Genomic DNA, 25,145 nt, shown 5'->3' with positions numbered 1-25,145 from the left:
GCCCTTGCCCTTCCCTTGGACAACATCGGTGTCGTGGAGAGGGGAGACTTGCAGCATGGGCAACTGCCGGTCTTCCATACAACCTTGCCCCAGGCCTGCACCCTGGAGAGTGAAGACTTTCCAGGCTCAGATCCATGGTCTCGCAAGACTGACGGATGCCTTTTATATGTCATCATATACAACCCTGAGATTCATTTTCCTGTGGGCATTTTAGTAAATACAAAAAAAAACACAATAGAATCAAAAATGGACAAACAGCCACTGCAAATTATGCAAATATAAAAAGAACAAAATAATAATAACTAACTAAATAATTACTACAGAGAGCAAGAATTGTAGGGTCTTTGAAAGTGAATCCATAGGTTGTGGAATCAATTCAGTGTTGGGGCAATTGAAGTTACCCTCTCTGGTCAGGAGACTAATAGTTGAGGGGTTTCTGAACCTGGTGGTGGGGGACATTGGTCACCATGAGGAGGGAGGTCTCTTGCAGTGAGATCTTGAGCAACACACACACACACACACACACACACACACACACACACAGTGCTAGAGGAACTCAGCAGCGTCTATGGAAGGGAATAAACAATTGATGCTTCGGGCTGAGATCGTGAGTAGGTGGGCCAAGGAATGGCAAATGGAAGTTACATTTTGGCAGGACATAGAACATAGAACAGTACAGCACAGTACAGGCCCTCTAGCCCACAATGTTGTGCTGACCCTTAAACCTTGCCTCTTATATCACCCTCCACCTTAAAATCCTCCATATACCTGTCTAGTAGTCTCTTAAATTTCGCTAGTGTATCTGCCTCCACCACCGACTCAGGCAGTGCATTCCACGCACCAACCACTTTGAGTAAAACACCCTCCTCTAATATCTCCCCTGAACTTCCCACTCCTTTCCTTAAAGCCATGTCCTCTTGTACTGAGCAGTGGTGCCCTGGGGAAGAGGCGCTGGCTGTCCATTCTATCTATTCCCCTTAATATCTTTATGTTACAGACTGGATCTTTAAAGTATATTATTGTCAAAGCAGGTATACTTTATACAACCTTGAGATTCTTATCCTTACTGGCAGACACAAAACAAAGAAATCCAATCGAACCCGTTAAAAAAAAGACCATCAAAGACCCAATTTGCAGAGAGGAAAAACAAATTGCACAAACAATAAAAGTAAGCAAATAACATTCAGAACATAAGTGAGTCTACCGCCACAAGGCCAGTCATCACTGCAACCAGCCCACGAGCCTGTTATTCGCAGGACACAGCCTCAGTTCAGCACAGAGACGAGTAAACCTTACGGATCAGTGAGCTGAACACCGGCCCGTCTCGCACCCCTGGCCCTGACATCCTAACCTTTTCAATCTAGCCCGCAGATTGTGCCTCGCTCTAGGACCCAGCCCTGCCACCACCTCGATTCAGCCCATACCTGACTTTTCCCACTCAAATGTTGGCTTGTTCCTCGCTCTTGAACTCAGGCCCCACTGCCTTGCCTCGATTCTGCTGCTTCAAACCGCCTCCAAGTCTGCTCCAGCAGCCAAACGTTAGCTCCTTCCCTATTCTTGGATCCGGGACCTGCTGCCTCGATTCAGCCCGTGCACGACCGTCCTGCAACTTTGAGACTTCAGTTCACACTGTAAAAATGCCAGGTCGTACAGGCGGTTCAGAAGCTAGACTCCGAAAGCTGCAGACTGTGGATTGCAGTGATCTGTTTTCGAGAAATATGTGTGATCAGTAAAGTTGTTGTGTTGACTGCCAGCGCGTCATCACTGTGCTTCGCTGGCACCATCTCAAACCAGTGACCACCATTTCCCTGAAGCACAGGAAAATAAGAGTGACCTCACAGAAATTTATGAAATTATAAAAGGTACAGATAAGGTCATTGTCTTTTTCCCAAGGTTGGGGAATTCAAAATTACTTGTCAGGGCAAGGTAAGGGAGGAGAAACTTATTTTATTTCAGTGATACTTCGAGAAGTAGTCCCTTCCCGCCTATCAAGCCACATCACCAAGCAACTCCCATCAAACGACACACATAAAAGTTGCTGGTGAACACAGCAGCCAGGCAGCATCTCTAGGAAGAGGCACGGTCAACGTTTCGGGCCCAGACCCTTTGTCACCCCTGTCAAACCCCAATTTAACCCTAACCTAATGACAGGACAATTTAGAATGGCCAATTAACCCACCAACTTTGGACTGTGGGAGGAAACTGGAGCACCCGGAGGAAACCCACAGTCACGGGGAGAATGTACAAACTCCTTACCGACACCAGCGGGAATTAAACCCGGGTTGCTGATCATGTCTGTCTGACAGTTTCTTAAATGTCCCTAATGTATCTACCTCCACCACCGCCCCTGTGTGGGAGGGGAGGGAGGGGTTAGATTGATCTTAGTGTAGGTGAGAAGTCTGGCACAACATTGCGAGCTGTGCCGCAATGGGTGCAGGATTGGGAAGGTTTAGAGGGTATGGGCCACGCGCTGGGAAATGGGATTAAGATGCACCCACATCTTCAAAGTCAAAATAAAATTATTATCAATTTATCTGTGCAAATAAAAAGTAAATACTGAGAACATGGATTGTAGAGTTCTTGAAAGTGAGTCTGTAGGTTGTGGGATCAGTTCAGATTTGAGGTGAGAGAAGTTATCCACGCCGGTCGCTGTGATGGTTGAGGGCAATTGTTCCTGAACCTGGCTGTGTGGGACCTAAGGCTCCTGTACCTCCTGCCCGACGGAAGCAACAAGAAGAGAGCCTGGGCTGGATGGTGGGGGGGGGGGGGGGTTGGGGGGAGGTGGTCCTTGATAATGGACACTGCTTCCCCGTGGCAGGGGTCAGTGCTGCGGCGAGCTTTCCCCGTGATGGGCTGGGCTGCATCAACCACTCCCTGCAGGGTTTTCTGTTCCGTCTACTGCACAGGGAGAAGGAGGGGGCAGTGAAAGAGGGAGGGGTGGGTTGTTAGACCACAAGGCATAGGGAGCAAATTAGGCTAATTGGCCTATTGAGTCCCATCATGGCTGAGTTATTATCCCCGTCAACTCCATTCTCCTGCCTTTGACAACCCAACTAATCCAGAACCCATCGGCTTCCGCAGTAAATATATCCCATGACTTGGTCTCCATAGCCATCTGTGGCAAAGAATTCTGGCTAAAGAAATTCCTTCTCATCTTTGTTCTAAAGGGACATCCCTCTATTCTGAGGCTGTGCCCTCTGATCCCAGAATCCCACTACAGGAAACAATCCTCTATCCTCTCCATGTCCACTCTGTTTGGGCCTTCCACTATTTCATAGGTTTCAGTGAGATTCACCACCCCCCACCCCCACATTCTTCAAAACTCCGGTGAGGACAGGCCTGGACCCAACAAATGCGTCTCTTACGTTAACCCTTTCATTCCTGGGATCATCCTGGTGAATCTCCTCTGCACCCTTCCCAATGCCAGCACATGCCTTCTTAGATAAGGGATTTTGGCATGTCAACAAGTACACTCAAAAACTTCTATAGATGTTCCATGGAGAGCATTCTGACAGGCTACATCACTGTCTGGTATGGGTGGGTGGGGGCTGGCTGCTGCACAGAACCGAAAGAAGCTGCAGAGGATTGTAAATCTAGTCAGCTCCATCTTGGGTACTAAACTACAAATTACCCAGGACATCTTCAGGGAGCAGTGCCTCAGAAAGGCAGCGTTCATTATTAAGGACCTCCAGCACCCAGGGCATGCCCTTTTCTCACTGTTACCATCAGGTAGGAGGTACAGGAGCCTGAAGGCACACACTCAGCGATTCAGGAACAGCTTCTTCCCCTCTGCCATCCGATTCCAAAATGGACACTGAACCCTTGGACACTACCTCACTTCTTTTAATATACAGTATTCTGCATGTTTTTAAATCTATTCAATATACGTATAATATAATTGATTGACTTAATTATTTAATATTATTCTTATTTTTATTTTTTTTCTTTTCTATATTACGTATTGCATTGAACTGTTGCTGCTAAGTTAACAAATTTCACGTCACGTGCTGGTAATAATAAACCTGATTCTGACTCTAAAACTGCTCACAATAATATCAGTGTGCCCTGACCAATGTTGTGTATAAAGCCTCAGCATTACATCCTTGTTTTTATATTCTAGTCCTCTCAAGATGAATGCTAACATTGTATTTGCCTTCCTCACCACTGACTCAATGTGGTAAACCATGTATATATGTTGTAACTCGGTTGCCTGTCTGGACACACCCCTCTGCTGACTGCCCCTGTGGCTCCTCCCACAGAGTCCTGTATAAAGGTGTTTCGCCTTGCCCCTCCCCCTCAGTCCGGGGGCAGACACTCACTGTGGAGGCCGTATTGTACAGCGAATAAGAAGATGGGGGAGGGGAAGGTGTACAGTGCTGGAGATGATCAGTGAAGTGATGGGAATGAAGTAAACATCTGGGAAGTGATAGATAAGGAGCTGAAATACACCATCAAGTCTGCTCCACCATTCCATCATGGCTGATTTATTATCCCTCTCAACCCCATTCTCCTGCCTTCTCCCCGTAATCTTTAGCACTCTTACTAATCAACAATCTATCAACCTCCACTGTAAATAAACCCAATGACTTGGCCTCCACAGCCATCTGTGGCAATGAATTCCACAGATTTACCACCCCCAGGATAAAGAAATTCCTCCTCATCTCTGTAATAAATGTCCCAGATGGCCACACCTCATTTCACCAGCGACCTGTATTCAGTCCCAATCCCGGGCTCTGTCACGTTGTTAGAGGCATCGAAACATAGCGTGAAATACCATCACGAACAAGAGACAATCTGCAGATGCTGGAAATTCAAGCAACACACACAAAATGCTGGAGGAACTCAGTAGGCCAGGCAGCACCTGTGGAAAAGGAGTACAGTTGATGTTTCGGGCCGAGAGCCTTCATCATGACTGAAATGGCATATATTGTTTGTGTTAATGACCAGCACAGTTCGAGGATCTGCTGGGGTGGGGGGGTGGGGGGGATGTAAGTGTCACGTTCTCTCTGGCCCCAGCATACCATACCCACAACTTACTGACCCTAACCTATACATCTTTGGAATGTGGGAGGGAACCAGAGCATCCAAAGGCTCACAGGGAGAATGTACAAACTCTTTACAGACTGGGTGGGAATTCCGGAGGAAGCAGACTCTTTGGGAGCCTTCGGGGGGGGTGGGTACAGTGGGAAGGGAAACATGCAGGATTGGTTGTGGTCAGCTCATCATTTGCTTTGGCACAACATTGTGGGAGGAATCCTGTGCTGTACTGTTTGGGCTGACTCGATGGGCTGAGTGGCTGAGTATATTCTTTATAGGCATCCGTCAGTCTCATGAGACATGGATTTGCGCCTTGGAAGGTTTCCAGGGCGCAGGCCTGGGCAAGGCTGTATGGAAGACCGGCAGTTGCTCATGCTGCAAGTCTCCCCTCTCCACACCACCGATGTTGTCCAAGGGAAGGGCACTAGGGCCGATACAGATTGGCACCAGTGTCGTCACAGAGCACTGTGTGGTTAAGTGCCTTGCTCAAGGACACAACACGCTGCCTCAGCTGAGGCTCGAACTAGCGACCTTCAGATCACTAGACTGACGCCTTAACCACTTGGCCACGTGCCAACACATTGGGCCACATCCAGGGTACTGAATACAGTTCTGGTAACCTCACTTTCAGAAGGGCGTTGTGGCTTTAAAGATGGTGTAGAAGAGGTTTACCAGAACGCTGACTGGTTTAAAGGGCATGTGCTGTCACAAGAGGCTGGACAAACTTGGTTTGTTTTCTCTGGAGCACCACAGACTGAGGGGACATCTGACAGAGAGGTTTAGAAGATTATGAGAGGCATAGATAGAGCGGACAGGAAGTATCTCTTTCCCAGGGTTGAAATGTCTAACACCAGAGGGCAGGCATTGAAGGTGAGAGGGGGTAGGTTCAAGGGGGGTGTGAGGGGTACGTATTTTATTCAGAGTGGTGGATGCCTGGAGTGCACTGCCTGGTATGGGGGTAGAGGCAAATACATTACAGGCTCCTAAGGGATGTTTGGATAGACAAATGGAGGATACGGATATTGTGTCCGTAGGAGGGATCAGTGTTTGGGTGTTCTTGATTTACTTTTTAGCTGGTTCAGCACAGCATTGTGGGCCGAATGGCCAGTTTCTGTGCTGTACTTTTCTATGTCCTATGCTCTAAACACCAGGCACCTGTCATGCCTCAATTAAAGTGCTCCTCCGAGGAGAAACAATTACTTATTTTATTTAGAGATACAGCACGGTAGTGGGTCGTGGCTCCATATGTCACTACTACAGGGCGTGACGACCCTGCCTTACACGAGTCCTGGGCTCAGCTGGCTCCGGCTGACAGTACCCGGTATGGGCCCCTATCCAGGGTCACGGATCCCACTGCCTTGTGGGTATCTTCGGGAGAAGAGAAGGCTGAGGAGTAAACCCTACACAAATCCGGAGTGGAGCCCCTAAGGCAGCTGGATGACGTATCACGTCACCTCCCGGCAGCTCCTGCAGCCAAGCCGATGCCAAACGTACTGCTTCGCATTCCTTTGGACCACATCCACGAGGCCGAGAGGGGGATCTTGATGTCTGGGCAGCCCAGGGTCTCCATATTCATCGCCCAGGTCTGCGCCCCGGAGCCAGGCGTATCCATTGTCTACTTAGACAGACGGAGCCATTACTATTATTACAGCATGGTAACACGACCTTCCTGCCCAACTGACTCTGCCACCCAATTACACCTACACAACCAATTAACCTAGCAACCAGAGTTAGGAAAGGGGGCAGAAACCAGGGCACCCGGAGGAAACCCACGTCGTCACAGGGAGAACCTACAGGCAGTGGCGGGAATTGAACGCAGGCCACTGCCACTGTAATACCATCACACTAACTGCTACACTACCTCACTGCCCTTCTCTGAAACATCAGAGTATCAGTGAACTAGTTTAACCACAGTTACCTGGTCATCTGCAGATTAATCCCAACGGTATCGCGGCAAAGGACGGTCGGATACGGACGGGAGATCGAATCGTTCAGGTAAGGCAATCCCCTCCAGTACACTGTCCAGGTCCCAGTGGGGTCCAAGCCACAATCCATACTACAGACTTCCCGAAGAGAAAGCACACAAACGGCCCATCACTGTGTCTGACCCCGGGAGTGTGTGATGGGACGGTGTGGAAGGAGATTCACTCTGTGTCTGACCCCGGGAGTGTGTGGAGGGAGCTTCACTCTGTGTCTGAGCCTAGGAGTGTGTGATGGGACGGTGTGGAGGGAGCTTCACTCTGTGTCTGACGCTGGGAGTGTGTAATGGGACAGTGGGGAGGGAGCTTCACTCTGTGTCTGACCCCGGGAGTGTGTGGAGGGACGGTGTGGAGGGAGCTTCACTCTGTGTCTGACCGCGGGAGTGTGTGATGGGACGGTGTGGAGGGAGCTTCACTCTGTGTCTGAGCCCGGGAGTGTGTGATGGGACGGTGTGGATGGAAATTCACTCTGTGTCTGACCCCAGGTGTGTGTGATGGAGTTTTAGTTTGTGGCTAACGTGCACCCTTGAACTATATTATAATCTGGGCAGACAAATGCACTTGTCTGAGTTTTCTTGAGTTCAAATGGCCTCATCATAATCGAGGAACTTAAACCCTATGAATCTAATGACCAGGAGAGCAAGAACCATGAAGCCAGGTGAAACTCAAGGGTCTGGCCCTTTTGAAAGGTTCATTTATTAGCGAGGTATGTATGGTGAACAACTCCAGGATTCATCTTCTCCAGATAGCCACCAACTAAAGGAAAACATCAACCACCAACCCCCCCCCAAAAAAATCAGATCTTACAAACCCCCAACCCCCTCCCTCACACAATAAAAGTAACAAATCGTGCCACACAGAAACGGTAGAGAGAAGAGCTTCTCGCGTTCACAGTGTGTGTGTTCTTCCACACTAATAGCAACACAGTGCTTCTTCCTGCAGTCTGTGCAGTTCGGGGATCAGTAGATGGGGCATTGCGTGCCGTGGGTGAGCTGGGATCTGAAGTCTCTGCTGGGTTGGGGCGGGGGAGGAGCTGACTGCTGCCCCTGTCTATTTATGCAGATAAACGGGGTCGAGGTGCAGAACAGGGAGGAGGCAGTCGCCATCTTGACTCGAGAGGACAGTACCAACGTCTCCTTACTCCTAGCCAGGCCGGAGATAGAGGTAACAAAATCAACCTAGCCCTGCATTTTTCAATCACCCCTGTGGCTATCTACGAGTTCCTTATATGTCCCTTACGTATCTCTGACATCCCCCCAGACTCTCCTCCAATTACCTTAAAATTATGTCCCCTGTCTTAGCTGTTTCTGTCCAGGGAAAAAGTCTCTGGCTGTCCACTCGATCTTGGCCACTAATCAGGTCGAAATCCTTTGGCAGGACCTCTCTATCATCTCTATCAAGTTGCCTCTCATCCTGCTTCGCTCCAAAGAGCTCAATCAACCTACCTTTATAAGATATACTCTCTAATCCAGGCAGCATCCCGGTAAATCTCCTCCGCACCCTCTCTAAATCTTCCACGTCCTTCCTATAATGAGGTGACCAGAACTGAACTCGATACTCCAAGTGGGATCTAACCAGGGTTTTATAGGTTGTAACATTACTTGAACTCAGTCCCCTGACTAATGAAGACCAACACACCATATCACCACCGTATCAGCTTGCACAGCAACTTTGAGAGTTCTCTAGACTAGGACCCCTCTGTTCCTCCACACTGCTGAGAATCCTGTCATTAACAGTGTACTCTGCCTGCAAATCTGACCTTCCAAAATGACTCACTTCACACTTTCCTGGGTTGAACTCCATCTGCCACTTCTCAGCCCAGCTCTGGATCCTTTTGATGTCCATTAAAACCTTCTGCATTATCCACAACTCCACCAATCTTCATGTCCTCTACATACTTATTAACCTACCCTTCCACCTCTTAATCCAAGTAACTTATAAAAATCACAAAGAGCAGGGGTCCCTGTGCCACACCACTGGTCACTGACCTCCAGACAGGATAAAATCCATCTGCAGCCACCCTCTCCCTTCTGTGGGCAAGGCCATTCTGAATCCACACAGCCATGTTTCCCTGGATCCCATGTCCTGACTTTCTGAAGAAGCCTTCCATGAAATATCCGACTAAAATCCATATACATCACATCCGCTGCTCTGCCTTCATCAATGTGCTTTGTCACGTCCTCAAAAAATTCACTCAAGCTTTGAAGCACGATCTGCCTCTCACAAAGCCACGCAAACCATCCCCAATCAGGCAATGCTGTTCCAAATGCTCATAAATACCATCTCTAAAACACTTTTCTAATAATTTGCCCACCGCTGAAGTAATACGCACGTTTCAACAAATTATGGAGCCGTTTTTGTAGATCCCTGTGTTCTACCACACTCCTCAGTTCCCTACCATTCACTCTGTAAGTCCTACCCTGGTTGATGCTCCCAAAATGCAACGCATCACACGTGCGTGCATTAAGTTCCATCTGCCATTTGTCAGCCCACTTTTCCAGCTGGTCCAGATCCTGCTGCAAGCTTTGATAGTATTTCTCACTGTCCACTCCACATGTGCCATCGGCAAATTTGCTGATCCAGTTAACCACATTAGCATCCAGATCATTGATGTAGATGACAAACAACAACAGACCCAGCACTGATGCCTGTGGAAGTCCACTAGTCACAGACTTTTAGTCAGAGAAGCAACCTTCTTCTCCAAAGCCAATGTCTAATCCAATTTATTGCCTCATCCTGAATGCCAAGCAACTAAGCCTTCTTGACCAACCCCCCCATGTGGGACCTTGTCGGAGGCCTTGCTAAAGCCCATAACTTGCCTTCTCAACTTTCCTGGTAACTTCCTTGAAAAAGTCTATAAGGTAGGTTAGGCATAAGATCACTCTCTACTTTGTACATAGTTTTCTTCTTTCGATTGTTCTTTCTTTCCTCTCCTTTCTATAAGTGTATACCTCAGATAAATATTATGTGACTATATGATATATATGTACAGTATCTGAAATACATCTTATGGAAGGTCTTGTTTGATGATGAACTTCAATAAAAAATAGATTACAAAAAAAAAGATAGGTTAGGCATGACTTACCAGGCACAGAGCTATGTTGAGTCCCTGTCTATCTGAATACTAGAAAACCTTCTGCAACTTAACTTTTCTCCCTTCCCCTGCTGTCCGCCCCCACAGCTGGACGAGGGATGGATCGAAGAGCGAGGGGAAGCTATGGAAATTGCCAGTCGAGAGGAGGGCGAGGAACCGCTGCCGGGCCTCGGCAATGCTGCACCAGTAAAGCACGTGAGTGCCGGGACTGTGGTCGGGGGAAGAGATTGGAGGAGCACACGGTTTAATGCTGTCAGTGAGAGCTCAGTGCGTCTGGGGTCAGGAGTCGGTCAGGTGCTCTTAAAATGCCCAACGTGTCCATGCTGGTGAGAGTGGGTAAGTTAAGATGAGTGGGACAAGTTCATTACTTGAGTGGTGGATGCCTGAGATGGTGTTGGAAGCTGATACAATAGAGCAATTTGGACAGGCTGGGAATAGAGTACTACAGCACAGAAATGGGCCCTTCTGTCCATCTAGTCGATGCCAACCCATTAATCTCCCTAGACCCATCAATCTGCACCTGCTCCACACCCCTCCCATCCATGTACCTATCCAAATTTCTCTTAATTGTTGAAATCAAACCCACGTCCACCATTTGCAGCTCATTCGACACTCTCTGAGTGAAAAAGCTCCCTCTCATGTTCTCCTTAGACCTTTCACCTTTCACCCTTAACCCATGACCTCCAGTTGTAGTGCCACCCAACCTCAGTGAAAAAGCCTGCTTTATTTTGCCCTATCTATACCCCTCATAATTTTGTATTATTATGAAGGCATCCGTTAGTCTTGCAAGATCATGGATCTGAGCCTGGAAACTCTTCACTCTCCAGGGCGCAGGCCTGGGCAAGGTTGTATGGAAGACCAGCAGTTGCCCATGCTGCAAGTCTCCCCTCTCCACGACACCGATGCTGTCCAAGGGAAGGGCATTAGGACCCATACAGCTTGGCACCAGTGTCGACGCAGAGCAATGTGTGATTAAGTGCCTTGCTCAAGGACACAACACGCTGCCTCAGCTGGGGCTCGAACTCATGACCTTCAGGTTGCTAGTCGAATGCCTTAACCACTTGGCCATGTGCCCACTATATACCTCTATCAAATCCCCCTCATTCACTTACGCTCCAAGGAATAAAGTCCTAATCTAATCAAACTTTCCCTGTAACTCAGTTCTGGCAACATCCTTGTAAATTTTCTCTGTACCTGGGAGGGATATAGATCAAGTGAAGGCAGAAGGAATTTATTTTAACATGGCATAATGGATAGCTCAGATACGGTGGGCCAAAGGATCTGCTGGCAAGCTCTCTTCATCACCCTCCCTCCTGTAAACTTGTGGGATTAACGTAGCCACCAGTGGAAATTGGTGGTCGATGCTCAGCACAGACTCAACGGGCCGAAAGGCCTGTCTCTATTTTATTTGCAGCCAGGAAACTGTGCGCAGTTGGCACAAGGGTCAAGAACCAGGGGGCACACAGAGTTAAGGTGATCAAAGTCTCCAAGTCATATGCCATGGGTAGCAGCAAGATTGATCCAATATCAAAACAGAACTTCTTTTTATGTTGTATATAAATGATTTAGATGATGGAACTTTGTTGCCAAGTTTGCAGGTGATACGAAGATTGGTGGAGGGGCGGGCAGTGTTGAGGAAGCAGGTAGGATGCAGAAGGACAGATTAGGAGAAAGGGCAAGAAAGTGGCAAATGAAATACAATGTTGGAAAATGCATGGTCATGCACCTTGGTAGTAGAAATAAATGTGCAGACTATTTTCTAAACGGGCAGAAAATCCATGAATCTGAGACACAGAGGAACTTGGGAGCCCTTGTGCAGAACACCCCGAACTTGCAGGTTCAGTCGGTGGTGAGGAAGGCAAATGCCATATTAGCAAATACAAGAGCAGGGATGTGATGCTGAGGATCTATAAGGCGCTGGTGAGGCCTCACCTTGAGTATTGTGAACAGTTTTGGTCTCTCATCTTTGAAAAGATTTGCTGGCATTGGAGAGGGTCCAGAGGAGGTTCACAGGAATGAAAGGGTTATCATACGAGGAACGTTTGATGGTGACTAGTTTTATGGTTGACTCACCTGGAAGGACTGTTTGGGGGCCTGAAGGTAGGTGAGAGAGGACTTGGAGTGCTCTGCAGAGTTTAGTGCCAGAAGGGAGATTAGTGGGGAAAGGATGAATGCACAAGAGGGGGCGATCCCTGTGGATAGCAGGGGGAGGGGGAGGTAAAGATATGTTTAGTGGTAGGATCCCTTTGCAGATAGCAGAAGTTGCAGAGGATGATGTGTTGGATGTGGAGGCTCATGGGGTAATGGCCCTTCGAATGTTGAAAGGTCTAGACAGAGAGGATGTGGAAAGGGTATTTCCCATGGTGCGGGGGTCTAGGACAAGAGGGCAAAGCCTCAGGATAGAGGAAACATCCATTTAAAATGGAGATGCTGAGAAATTTCTTCAGGCGGAGGGTGGCGAATTTGTGGATCTTGTTACCACAGGCAGCTATGGTGGCCGGGTCATTGGGTGCATTTAAGGCAGAAATTGATAGGTTCTTGATTGGCCGTGGCATTACAGGTTATGGGGAGAAGGCTGGGGAGTGGAGCTGAGGATGAGAGAAAGGATCAGCCATAATTGAATGGTGGAGCAGACTCGATGGGCCAAATGGTCTAATTCTGCTCCTATGTCTTACGGATAAGAGAAGCTCTATCACTGTTAAGGATGGGATGAGCGCAAATGTTCGGAAAATGGAGATGCGGGTGAGGACAGCATTAATACTGGAGGGAGGGAAGTAGAAGGCCAACTCTGACAGAATGCTGTAGCCTGGCAACAGATGCGGCAGAGGCAAAGGAACTGAGAAAAGGGAACAGCATTTTCACAGGAGCCAGGGTAGGAAGCAGTATAGTCAAGGTAACTGTGGGAATCCGTAGGTTTATAAAAGACGTCGGTTGACAGTTTGTTTCCAGAGATGGAGACAGAGAGATCAAGGAAGAGGAGGGAGATGTCAGAAATGAACCAAGTGAGTTTAAGGGCAGGGTGGAAGTTGGAGGCAGAGGTGATGAAATTGACAAACTCAGCAAGGGTGCATAAGGCAGCACCAATGCAGTCACTACTGTAGCGGAGAAATAATTGGGAAGTGTTACCGGGGAAATGTGGACAGTCCTACGCAGCCAACGAAGGGGCAAGCGCGGCTAGGATGCATGCGGGTGGCCACGGCTACCTCATGAGTTTGGAGAAAGTGGGAGGAAATGAAGGAAAATTGTTGAGGGTAAGGACCAGTTCAGCCTGACAGAGGGGGTGCTGGTGGAGGGGAATTGGTGGGTTCTTTTGATAAGAAAGAAGCGGAAACATATGTTATATTATTATAGATTATAGAACAATACAAGCCCTTCAGCCCAAAATGTTAAGCCAATCTTTTGACCTACTCCAAGATCATTCCATTTTGTATCCAAGATTCCCTTAAGGGCCCCCAATTTATCTGCCCCCAGGGCAGTGCATTCCGTACACCCATCACTGCATTAAAAAAAACCTTCCTCTGACATTCCTTTCTACTTCCCTCCACCTACCTCTGCATTCTGTTGGGCCTCAAACCTAAGAAAGGATGTGGTGAAACTGGAGAAGATCCAGTGGAGGGACATGATCCCAGGAATGAATGGGTTAACATATGAGGAGCATTTGATGACTCTGGGCATGTAGATTTGATGACAGACTGCATCACTGACTGCTATGGGTAGTGGGGAGGGGGTGGGGGCTACTGAACAGGATTGAAAGAAGCTGCAGAAAGTTGTAAAATTAGTCAGTTCCATCTTGGTTGCCAGCTTCTGTAGTATCCAAGACATCTTCAAGGAGCAAAGCCTCAGAAAGGCGGTGTACATCAGTAAGGACCCCCATCACCCAGGGCATGCCCTCTCCTTATTGTTACCATCAGGTAGGAGGTACAGAAGCCTGAAGGCACACACTCGGCGATTCAGGAACAGCTTCTTCCTCTCTCCCATCTGATTCCCAAATGGACATTGAACCCTTGGACACTACCTCACTTTTATCATTTCTGTTTTTGCACTAATTTAATTATTTAATACACAACTATATACTCACTGTAATCGATTTATTTATTTACTTATTTCTATATTATCATGTATTACAATGTACTGCTGCTGGGTTGATAAATTTCACAACACATGCCGGTGATGTTATGCCTGATTCTGATCCTATATTTGCTGGAGCTTAGAAGAATGAGGAGGGATCTCATTGAAACCTATCACATATTAGTCTTAGATGGAGTGAACGTGGAGAGGATGTTTCCAAAAGTAGGGGAGTCTAGGATCAGAGGACACTGCCTCAGAATACAAGGTCATACCTTTAGAACAGAGATAAAGAGAAATTTTTTTGGACGGAGGGTGGTGAATCTGTGGAATTCATTGCCACAGATGGTTGTGGAGGCAAAGTCATCGGGTATAGTTAAAGCAGAGGTTGATAGCTTCTTGATTAATAAGGGCATCAAAGCTTAGAGAGAGGAGACAGGAGAATGGGGTTGAGAGGGGAAATGAATTAGTCTTGCTGGAATGGCAGAACGCATTTAATGGGCCAAATGGTCTTAAATATGTCAACGTGTTACGGACAAAATACTCTCCAAGTGAGGCCTTGCCAACATCCTATACAACTGCAACATAGCATCCCAGCTCCTGTACCCGGTGTCCTGACCAATGAAGACCAGCTCACCCAATGCCTTCTCTACAACCTTACCTACCCAGGATGCCAATAGGCAAAAATTCTTTCTTTGTTAAGATCCACAGTGAAGCACTGTGGGTGGAGGCAGGTCGAACTGTGGTGTTCAGACAAAAGCAGGGTTCCTCTCAAGGCCAGAAGAGCAGAATTCGGTCATTCAACCCATCAATATTCTGCTCTGCCATATCAACAAATACAATTGTAAACAAGAGAAAATCTGCAGGCGCTGGAAACCCCAGCAACACACACAAATTGCTGGAAGAACTCAGCAGGTCGGGCAGCATCTACAGAAAAGAGTACAGTTGACGTTTCGGGCCAAGACCCGTCATCAGGACTGGGAGAGAAAAAAGGAGTTAGAGTTAGAAGGTGGAGCGAAGGGAAGAAGAAACACAAGGTGTTAGGTGAAACCGAGAGAGGGATAGGAGTGAAGTAAAGAGCCAGGAAGCTGCAAGGTGAAAGTGATAAAGGGCTGGAGAAGGGGGAATCTGATTGGAGAGGACAGAAGGCTACTGAAGCAAGAAAAGGGGGAGGAGAACCAGAGGGAGGTGATGGGTAGGTGAAGATAAGGTGTGAGAGGGAAAAGTGGATGGAGAAAGTGGGGAACAGGGGCTTCCGAGAAGTCGATGTTCATGCCATCAGGTTGGGGGCTACCCAGACAGAATATACGGCAACACACATCAAAGTTGCTGGTGAACGCAGCAGGCCAAGCAGCATCTGTAGGAAGAGGTGCAGTCGACGTTTCAGGCCGAGACCCTTTGTCAGGACTGACGGGGTCCTGACGAAGGGTCTCGGCCTGAAACGTCGACTGCACCTCTTCCTACAGATGCTGCCTGGCCTGCTGCGTTCACCAGCAACTTTGATGTGTGTTGCTTGAATTTCCAGCATCTGCAGAATTCCTGTTGTTTGCAGAATATACGGTGTTGCTCCTCCAACCTGAGTGTGGCCTCATTGCAACAGTAGAGGTGGCCATGGAACATGTCAGAATGGGAAGTGGAATTAAAATGGGTGGCCGCTGGGAGATCCGCTTTTTCTGGCAGGTGCTCGGCAAAGCACAACTATGTTAGAAAGATGTTTGCGCAGGTACTTCGATAGGAAAGGGCCTTACAGACGAGCTGCTCGATGGAGTGGAAGTGTTTAAAATTATGGGAGACAGACATAGGTGGACTGTAACAGTCTTTTCTACAGGGTGCAGGAGTCTATACGGGGCGTAGATTTAGTGTGAGAGGGGAAAGATTTAACAGGGAGCCAAGGGGTAACTATGTGGTGAATATTTGGAATGAACTGCCAGAGGAAGTGATTGGGGCAGGTAAGCCATGGAGGAAAAGAGCACAAAGCTCAGAAACAGGCTCTCCAGCCCACCTAGTCCGTGCCAAACTACTATTTTGCCCTGTCCCATTGCCCTGCACCTGGACCATTGCCCTCCATATCCCTCCCATCCATCTACTTACCCAAAATTCTCCTAAATTTCAAACCACACCCACATCCACCACTTCCATCCTCAGTTCATTCCACACTCTCAACTCCCTCCATGTTCCCTCGCAGTTGTGTTGTGTCACCCCTACTGGGGCATAGGCCACCAACAACAGCTCGCCAGAGTCCTCCGTTCTGGGCCATCTCAAGTTGTCCCTAGGTGTGGACCATCTTTGAAGATTCTTCTTCTCCCGAGAATGAGGTCTCTCGAGCCTCTATTGGTGTTTCTGTAGCTCTGGGTTTTTACAGCATGCTGGCTCCATGTCCAGCCTGGCTTGGGATCATATATAGTAGAGTTCCCCCTCAGGTTCCCCTTCAATATTTCACTATTCACTCTTAACCTATGACCTCTAGCCTCACCAAATCAGATTGGGATCACCGTCAGAATTAGGTTCGATATCACTGACATGTCATGAAGTTTGTTGTTATGTGCCAGTGGTACATCACCATTAGTCAGTCAGTGGGTGCCGTCCCGAATCCGGGGTTGGCAGCTATGCATGTCCCTCTACTTCGATCTTGTGACAACACCGAGTACAGCCTCTCCTCCAGTTTGTCCCTGCTGGCCGCCTTTGCACTGCCTGCCGCCGCCCCCGCTGAACTCGAGCCCGAGGCCGTCTCGGCCTCCAGCCGCGGCCGCTTCTTCGAGCTCGGCCCTTCCTTAGGCGGAGGCCTCGGGCAGGTCCAGGCACACGGTGCAGCGCCCGAGTTCATCATATCTCTTCTAACCAGGTGCACAGTGTACAATTCGTAGATACGTGGTGAGGCTTTAATCTCTTCCACGGAAGATGGCCGTTGGCTCACAAGGAGCTCATCCGCCCTCTGTCAGGTCTTGTTTTTTTCAGTCCTGCTGGGTGTCCTCACACCCTCCTCACCAGACTAAGTCCAGTGGGACAGCCGGCACAAGTCATCGACCCCGGCCGAGCGCCGGGCACCCACCCCCCTGCCGAATCTCTCCGAGCGTCCAGCGCCCAACCAAAAACATAGTAACAAAAACTAAGTCACAGTGAGAATTATATATACATATAATTATATAATTCTAAGAAGTTAAATTAAATAAGTAATGCAAAAAGAGAAAAAAATAGGTAGGGAGGTAGTGTTCATGGGTTCAAAGTCCATTCAGAAATCTGAGGGGAGGAAGCTCTTCCTGAATCACTCAGTGTGTGACTTTAGGCTCCTCCCTGATGGTAGCAGTGAGGAGAGAAAATGCCAGGGTAGTGGTGGGGGAGCCTTGCTGATGGACGTCGCCTTTTTGAAGCATCACTCGTTGTAGATGTCTTGGATGCTGTGATGTGTTGACCATTCATCAACGGAACTAGGTTAGGAAACCTTAATTAATCGAAATTTGCACCTTATTGTCTGCACAAACAACAACTATGTTGACCCCACGCCAACAATTAGAACATGAACTCTGCTGTTCCCGCTGTACCAATACTCACTCAGACCACTTCCCCACTTTATAACACCAAATCAGGGGTTCTCTCATTGACCAGATGATCGATCGTTTCTTCTCCCGGCCCCTCGCATGGGGGTTCTTCCTTGCCACAGTTAGTCTTAGGAGTTGTTGCCCCTTTGAACTTGAAGCTCCTTATTTTAAACACTTACTATCAGTTCAAATGTTGCACTTCATTCCCGTTGGCTTGAGGTCATCTGACTAACCTATAACACCTTCCCACTGGATGTAGTCCAAGGGCTACACAACTTCAGGCCTGGGGTTGAACTTCTGTTCCGTCACCTCTGGTTCAAAGCAGGTCACTCATACACTGGATCAAGGTAAGATCATAGGAAACATCCTTTCCACATCTATGCCTTTCAACATTCAATAGGTTTTAATGAGTAAATTCTAGGGAGTAAAGGCCCAGAGCCATCAAACATTCTTCATATGTTAAGTCTTTGATTCCCAGAATCATTCTCATGAATCTCCTCTCCAATGTCAGCACATCCTTCCTTCAATAAGGGGCCCAAAACAGTTCACAATACTCCAAATGAAGCCTCACCAGTGACGTTAAACCATGACCTCTAGATCTAGTCCCATCCAACCTCAGTGGAAAAAGCCTGCTTGCATTTACCCTATCTACACCCCTCAAAATTGTATACCTCTGTCAAATCTCCCCTCAGTCTTCTATGTTCTAGGGAATAAAGTTCTAACCTACTCAATCATTCCCTACAACTCGGGTCTTGCAATTTTTCTCAGCACTCTGTCAATCTTTCCTGTCGGTAGGGGACGAGAACTGCACACAATATTCCAAATTAGACCTCACCAGTGTCTTATGCAATTTCAACATAACATCCCAACTCCTGAATTTTCAAGCAATTTTGTTGTAACTAAAAAATATTAGTTGGACTGCAGTGATCAGAATCAAGTTTAATATCCCCAGCACATGTCATGAAATTTATTATGCAGCATAATAAAAGCCGTGAATTACGGTACATGTGTGTAAATGTATGTATATAGATATGTATCAAAAAAGGTTAGATAAGTAGTGCAAAAAGAGAAAAAAAAGTAGTGAGGTAGTGTTCATGGGTTCAATGTCCACTCAGAAATCTGATGGCAGAGGGGAAGAAGCTGTTCCTGAATCGCTGAGTGTGTGTCTTCAGGTTCCTGTATCTCCCCCCGATGGTAGCAAAGAGAAGAGCTGTAGTGGAGCGTGTATCAAGCTTCAAATTCCTTGGTGTCCACATTTCCAAGGATCTCACCTGGTCCCTGAACTCCTCCATCCTGATCAAAAAGGCGCAACACCACTTTTATTTCCGGCGGAGCATCAAGAAAGCTCACCTCTGTCCCAGGATACTGACGGATTTTTACCGCTGTACCATTGAGAGCATACTCACCAACTGTATCTCAGTGTGGTATGGCAATTGTCATGTACCAGACTGCAAAGCACTCCAGTGAGTGGTGAAAACTGCCCAGTGGATTATCAGCACCCAATTGCCCACCATTGAGAACATCTACCATAAACGCTGCCTGGGCAGGGTAAAAAGCATTATCAAGGATGCATCTCACCCTAACCATGGACTTTTTACTCTCCTCCCATCTGGTAGGCACTACAGGAGCCTCCATTCCTGCACCAGCAGGCACAGGAAGAGCTTCTTCCCTGAGGCTGTGACCCTGCTGAACCTCACATCACAGCGCTAAGCAGTATTGCACCCATATTGTACTGTCTCAGTACTTCTATATTTGTGTGCTGTAGCACTTACTTTTTATTCACAGTTATTTTGTAAATACTATTCTTTGCATTTCTGGTTAGGTGCTAACTGCATCTCATTGGCTTTGTATCTGTACTCAGCACAATGACAATAAAATTGATCTCATCTAATCTAAGAGATCATGTCCTGAATGATGGGGGTCCTTAATGATGGATGTTGCCTTTTTGAGGTATTGCTCCTTGAAGATATCCTGGATGCTGGGGAGGCTAGTACCCACGATGGAACAGACTGAGTTTACAACTTTCTGCAGCTTTTTTCAATTCTATGCACAGCCCCTCCATGCCAGATGGTGATGCAGGCAGTTAGAATACTCTCCATGGGTACATTTGTATAAATTTGGCAGTGTCTTTGGTGACAAACTAAATTTCCTCAACTCCCAATGAAGTACAGCCGCTGTCCTATCTGCTTTGTAAGTGCATCGATATTTTAGGCCCAGAATAGATGTTGACACCCAGGAACTTGAAATTCCACTTTCCACTCTGATCCCCCGATGAGGATTGGTGTGTGCTCCCTCATTTTACCCTTTCTGAAGTCCACAATCAATTCTTTGGTCTTACTGATGTTGAGAGCAAGGTTGTTGCTGCGAAACCACTCAACTAGCTGATCTGTCTCATGGAAAAAGCTCGTTTTCATTTACCATATCAATACCCACTCATAACTTTTATACACCTCCCATCAAATCTCCAGGGTGGAGAGGGAATCTTGGTTGGCATGGATAGGATGTGCAGAAGAATTGGCTTCCCTGCTCTATAACTTCCAAGGGGATATGACCCAAGGGGAGATGGGTTTGGTGTGGGACAGAGGGTTGGAAGTTGGAGACTGGGAGTTAGTTTGGAGAAGGGGTTGGAAGAATGATGGGGAATCTCATTGAAACCTATCGAATATTGAAAGGTTTGGATGGAGTAGACGTGGAGAGGATATTTCCTATAATGAATTGGTCCATTTACAATAGATTCGAGGAGGAATTTGCTTAGCCAGAGGGTGGAGAATCTGTGGAATTAATTGTCATAGGCAACTGTGGAGGCAAAGTAATTGAGTATATTTACAGTGGAGGTTGATAGGTTCTTGGTAAGTTGGCCTTTCAAAAGTTATGAAGAAAACAAGGACAGTAAATCAGCCGTGATGGAATGGCAGAGCAAACTGAATGTCCTATATCTTAGTGTGGGACGGAGGGTTAGAGATTGGAGACGGATGTTGTGGGCCGAGCAGAGGAGTGGGACGGGGAGTTGGAGAGTGGAGATGTCTGTAGTGAGCCATCAGAGAGTTGGTGTATGAACAGTTAGAAGAGTGAGCTGAAAGATGGCAGATGGAGTTTAATGTTGAAAAATGTGAGGTGCTACATTTTGGTAGGACTAATCAAAATAGGACATACATGGTAAATGGTAGGGCATTGAAGAATGCTGTAGAACAGAGGGATCTAGGAATAATGGTGCATAGTTCCCTGAAGGTGGAATCTCATGTGGATAGGGTGGTGAAGAAAGCTTTTGGTATGCTGGCCTTTATTAATCAGAGCATTGAGTATAGGAGTTGGGATGTAATGTTGAAATTGTATAAGGCATTGGTAAGACCAAATTTGGAGTATTGTGTACAGCTCTGGTCACTGAATTATAGGAAAGATGTCAATAAAATTGAGAGAGTACAGAGGAGGTTTACTAAAATGATGCCTGGGTTTCATCTCCTAAGTTACAGAGAAAGGTTGAACAAGTTAGGTCTTTATTCTTTGCATAGAAGGTTGAGGTGGGACTTGATAGAGGTATTTAAAATTATGAGGGGGATTGATAGAGTTGACATGGTTAGACTTCTTCCATTGAGAGTGGGGAAGATTCAAACAAGAGGAGTTGATTTGAGAGTTAAAGGGCAAAAGTTTAGGGGTAACATGAGGGGGAACTTCTTTACTCAGAGGGTGGTAGCTGTGTGGAACGAGCTTCCAGCAGAAGTGGTTGAGGCAGGTTCGATGTTGTCATTTAAAGTTAAATTGGACAGATATATGGACAGGAAAGGAATGGAGGGTTATGGGCCGAGTGCAGGTCAGTGGGACTAGGTGAGAGTAAGAGTTTGGCACGGACTAGAAGGGCTGAGATGGCCTGTTTCCGTGCTGTAATTGTTATATGGTTAATTGAGTATATTTAAAGTGGAGGTTGACAGGTTCTTGGTAAGTTGGGCATTCAAAAGTTATGAGGAAAACAAGGTAGAGAAGGACAGTAAATCAGCCGTGATGAAATGGCAGAGCAAACTGAATGACCCAAGTCTGGTCCGATATCTTAGTGTGGGATGGAGGGTTGGAGATTGGAGATGGACGTTGTGGGCCGAGCAGAGGAGTGGGACAGACAGTTGGAGAGTGGAGATGTCTGTAGTGGGCCGTCGGAGGGAGTTGGTGGATGAACGAACGCAGTACTGGGGAGTTTTGGGTGGACCAGCAGAGGGCGCGGGTGTGGGACGGCGGGCTGGAAGCAGAGACGCCTCTGTGGGCAGAGTTGACGGCTTGATCCTCTTTGCAGAAGGAAGTCGATGAGGAAGAGGAGGAGGAGGAAGAGGAGGAGGACGAGGACGAGGATGACGAGGGGAAGGGCTCGGCCGACCCCGGCAACGTGCTGAGCAACAGCCAGGAGCTGGACAGTGGCGTGGGCCGGACGGACGAGAGCACCCGCAACGACGAGAGCTCGGAGCACGACATCCTGGCGGACGAGCAGGCGATCACCGTCACCAGCACCGCGGGCAGCGGCACGCCGGGCGGTGGGCGGAGGCCGCGGCCATCCAAGGGCGATGGTCTGACCGGCCGCCGGCGCGGCGACCTACACCTCAGCACCGAGTCGCTGCCGGGGCTGACCGAGGAAGAGTGCCTTCGGTACCGGGAGTTGCTGGAGCTGCGCTGCCACCTGGAGAACGGCAACGCCGCCGCTCTCTGCTACCGGGCCGCCGGCCGGGCGCTGGACGTCAACCGCAACGAGGGTGTGGGCCGGCTGGCGGCCACGCTGCAGGAGGAACTGGGGCATCTCGAATTCAAGTGCCGCAACGTGCTGCGGGCGCAGAAGATGCAGCAGTTGCGGGAGCGATGCATGAAGGCGTGGCTGGCCGGCGAGGCTTCGCCCTTTGACGGCGGAGGGGGAGACCCGCTGCGAAGGGGCGGTCTATGCGACATCACCGAGCTGCCCGAGCGCTCGGACCGCGACAGCACCAGCGCCTACAACACGGGCGAGAGCTGCCGCAGCACGCCGCTGTTAGCCGAACCCGCCCTCCTGCCCCCCGCCGTCACCGCCGCTGCCCCGGACAGCCCGTGGCGCCGCCTCGGGGCCGGCACCAACCTCAACCTGGAGCCGCCGGCCGGCCTGGCTAGCCCTCCCCGCTTCAGGAGCCTGCCCCGGCACCAGGAGAGGTCGGGCAGGAAAGGTGCCAAGGCGACGGGTGAGGGCAGCCCCTACCTGTCTCGCTGCCGCCATCGCTCGCCCGGCACCGGCGAGCGCTACCGCAGCTGCGTCCAGTTGACCCAACCCCAGCCTGGACCCGGGCCCGGGCCTGCCCCCGAGGGTCTCCTCCCTGCACCCCCGGCGGCCGGCGGCACCCCCCGGCTCCCGTCCGAAGGCCGGAGCGAGTGGAGGGTGAAGGTGAGGAGCGACGGCTCCCGGTACGTGGCCAAGCGGCCGGTACGGGACAAGCTGCTGAAGGCCCGGGCGCTGAAAATACGCGAGGAGCGCAGCGGAATGACCACGGACGACGACGCCGTCAGCGAGATGAAGATGGGCCGCTACTGGAGCAAGGAGGAGCGCAAGCAGCACCTCGCCCGGGCCCGCGAGCAGCGGCGGCGCCGCGAGTTCATGATGCAGAGCCGGCTGGACTGCTTGCGGGAGCAGCAGGCCGGCGAGGCGGCCCGTGGCGACCTCAGCATCCTCGCCCTGAGTCACAAGAAGACGATGCGGCGCCGCAACCGCAGGATCTTGGATAACTGGATGACCATCCAGGAGATGCTGGCCCACGGCGCCCGGACGGCCGATGGCAAGCGAGTCTACAACCCGCTGCTCTCGGTCACCACCGTTTGAGTGGGGGGTGATAGCTTCACTCCCGGCTTTTGCCGGCGAGGGTCGCGGGTCGCACCGGGACTTATGACTTTTGTCGCGGGTAGGGGGGAGGGGTAAGTTGCGATGCTGGCCGAACCCGGGACGCTGCCTCGCTGTCTCTCCATCGGGGTTCACGGGGAAGGGAGTTCAGATTCCCCTCAAGCGTGTTGTACAGGTGGGAGATCTCGCTCTCTCTCTCACGTACACACTCACTCTCACGCACTGTCCCTCACTCCCCCTCAGTCTCTTTCAAACTCTCTCTCTCTCTCTCTGTTACACACTCACTCTCACGTACTGTCCCGCACTCTCTTTCACTCTCTCTCTCACGCACTTTCTCACTCACCGCCTCTCTCTCTCTCACGTACACACTCACTCTCACGCACTCTCTCTCACTCCCTCTCACTCTCTTTCAAACACACTTTCTCACTCGGGCGCGCTCTCTCTCACGTACACACTCACTCTCACATGCACTGTCCCTCACTCTCTTTCAAACACACTCTCTCACGCGCGCTCTCACTCACACACCATCTCTCTCTCACACACCATCTCTCTCTCACACGTACACACTCACTCTCACGCACTGTCCCTCGCTCCCTCTCACTCTCTTTCAAACACTCTCTCTCACGCGCGGGCGCTCTCACTCTCACGCACTTTCTCACACTCTTTCTAACACACACACACTCTCTCGCACGCTCTTCAGAACTCTCCCCCTCCCACACACTCACACATAACCTCGCATACTCTTGCAGTCTCTCTCTCTTTCACGCTCCCTCCCTCTCTCTCTCGCACGCTCTTCACAACTCTCCCTCACACACACACACACACACTCACACTTAATCTCTCATACTCTTGCAGTTTCTGTCTCTTTCACGCTCGCTCTCTGGCACGCTGTCTTCACAACTCTCCCTCACACACACAATCTCGCATACTCTTGCAGTCTCTCTCTCTCACCCTCTCTGTCACGTGTCTTTTTCTTCCGTTTGCTCACTCTCTCTGTCTCACTCAGCCTCTCTCTATGCCTCACACACACAACAACCCTTACCCAGGGAGCAGTGAGCGGGGATCAACAAATTTATATTACATCGAACAGGGTAGGCTGTTCGGCCCACAATGTTGTGCCAACCTTTTAACCACCTAACACTGCCTTCCCGCATAGCCGTCCATTTTTTAATCATCCATGTGCCTGTCTGAGAGTTTCCTAAATACTCCAATATCTCTGTCTCAACCACCACCCTGGCAACTTGTTTCACACAGGCACCGTTCTCTAAGTCAAAAAAAAAACCTACCTCTGACATCTCGGCCTGAAACATCAAGTGTTTATTCCCCTCCATAGATGCTGCCTGACCTGCTGAGTGCCTGCAGCATTTTGTCATTGCGCGCGCACGTGTGTATGTGTGTGCGCGCGCATGTGTGTGTGTGTGTGTGTGTGTGTGTGTTGCTCTGGATTTCTAGCATTAGCAGAATTTCCATTCCCCTCAACACCGTAAAGTTATGCCCCCCATCATCCCCCACCCTGGTTTCGGCCATGTCTGCCCTGGGTGGAGGGAGTTTCTGGAAGCCCACTCTGTTTAAGGTCTAGGGAAGGGGGGTTCGAAGTGCGA

The 25,145-nt window shown here is 49.2% G+C and overlaps 1 protein-coding gene across 1 annotated transcript in view; it reads left to right on the top strand.

Annotated features, from left to right (window-relative positions):
• LOC140189860 (PDZ domain-containing protein 4-like) overlaps window positions 1-23,564 on the top strand; it is a 48,566-nt gene extending 25,002 nt beyond the window's left edge. Inside the window, exons 4-7 of the mRNA XM_072246182.1 lie at window positions 6,970-7,032; window positions 8,079-8,180; window positions 10,198-10,305; window positions 21,991-23,564. Of these exons, the coding sequence (XP_072102283.1) occupies window positions 6,970-7,032; window positions 8,079-8,180; window positions 10,198-10,305; window positions 21,991-23,526 (1,809 nt within the window). The 3' untranslated portion in view covers window positions 23,527-23,564. The remainder of the gene's footprint in view (window positions 1-6,969; window positions 7,033-8,078; window positions 8,181-10,197; window positions 10,306-21,990) is intronic.
• The last annotated feature ends 1,581 nt before the right edge of the window (window positions 23,565-25,145 follow it).

The sequence above is a fragment of the Mobula birostris genome, chromosome 29 (assembly GCF_030028105.1).
Source record: "Mobula birostris isolate sMobBir1 chromosome 29, sMobBir1.hap1, whole genome shotgun sequence".
Classification (NCBI taxonomy): domain Eukaryota; kingdom Metazoa; phylum Chordata; class Chondrichthyes; order Myliobatiformes; family Myliobatidae; genus Mobula; species Mobula birostris.
This window is presented reverse-complemented; position numbering and strand designations above follow the sequence as displayed.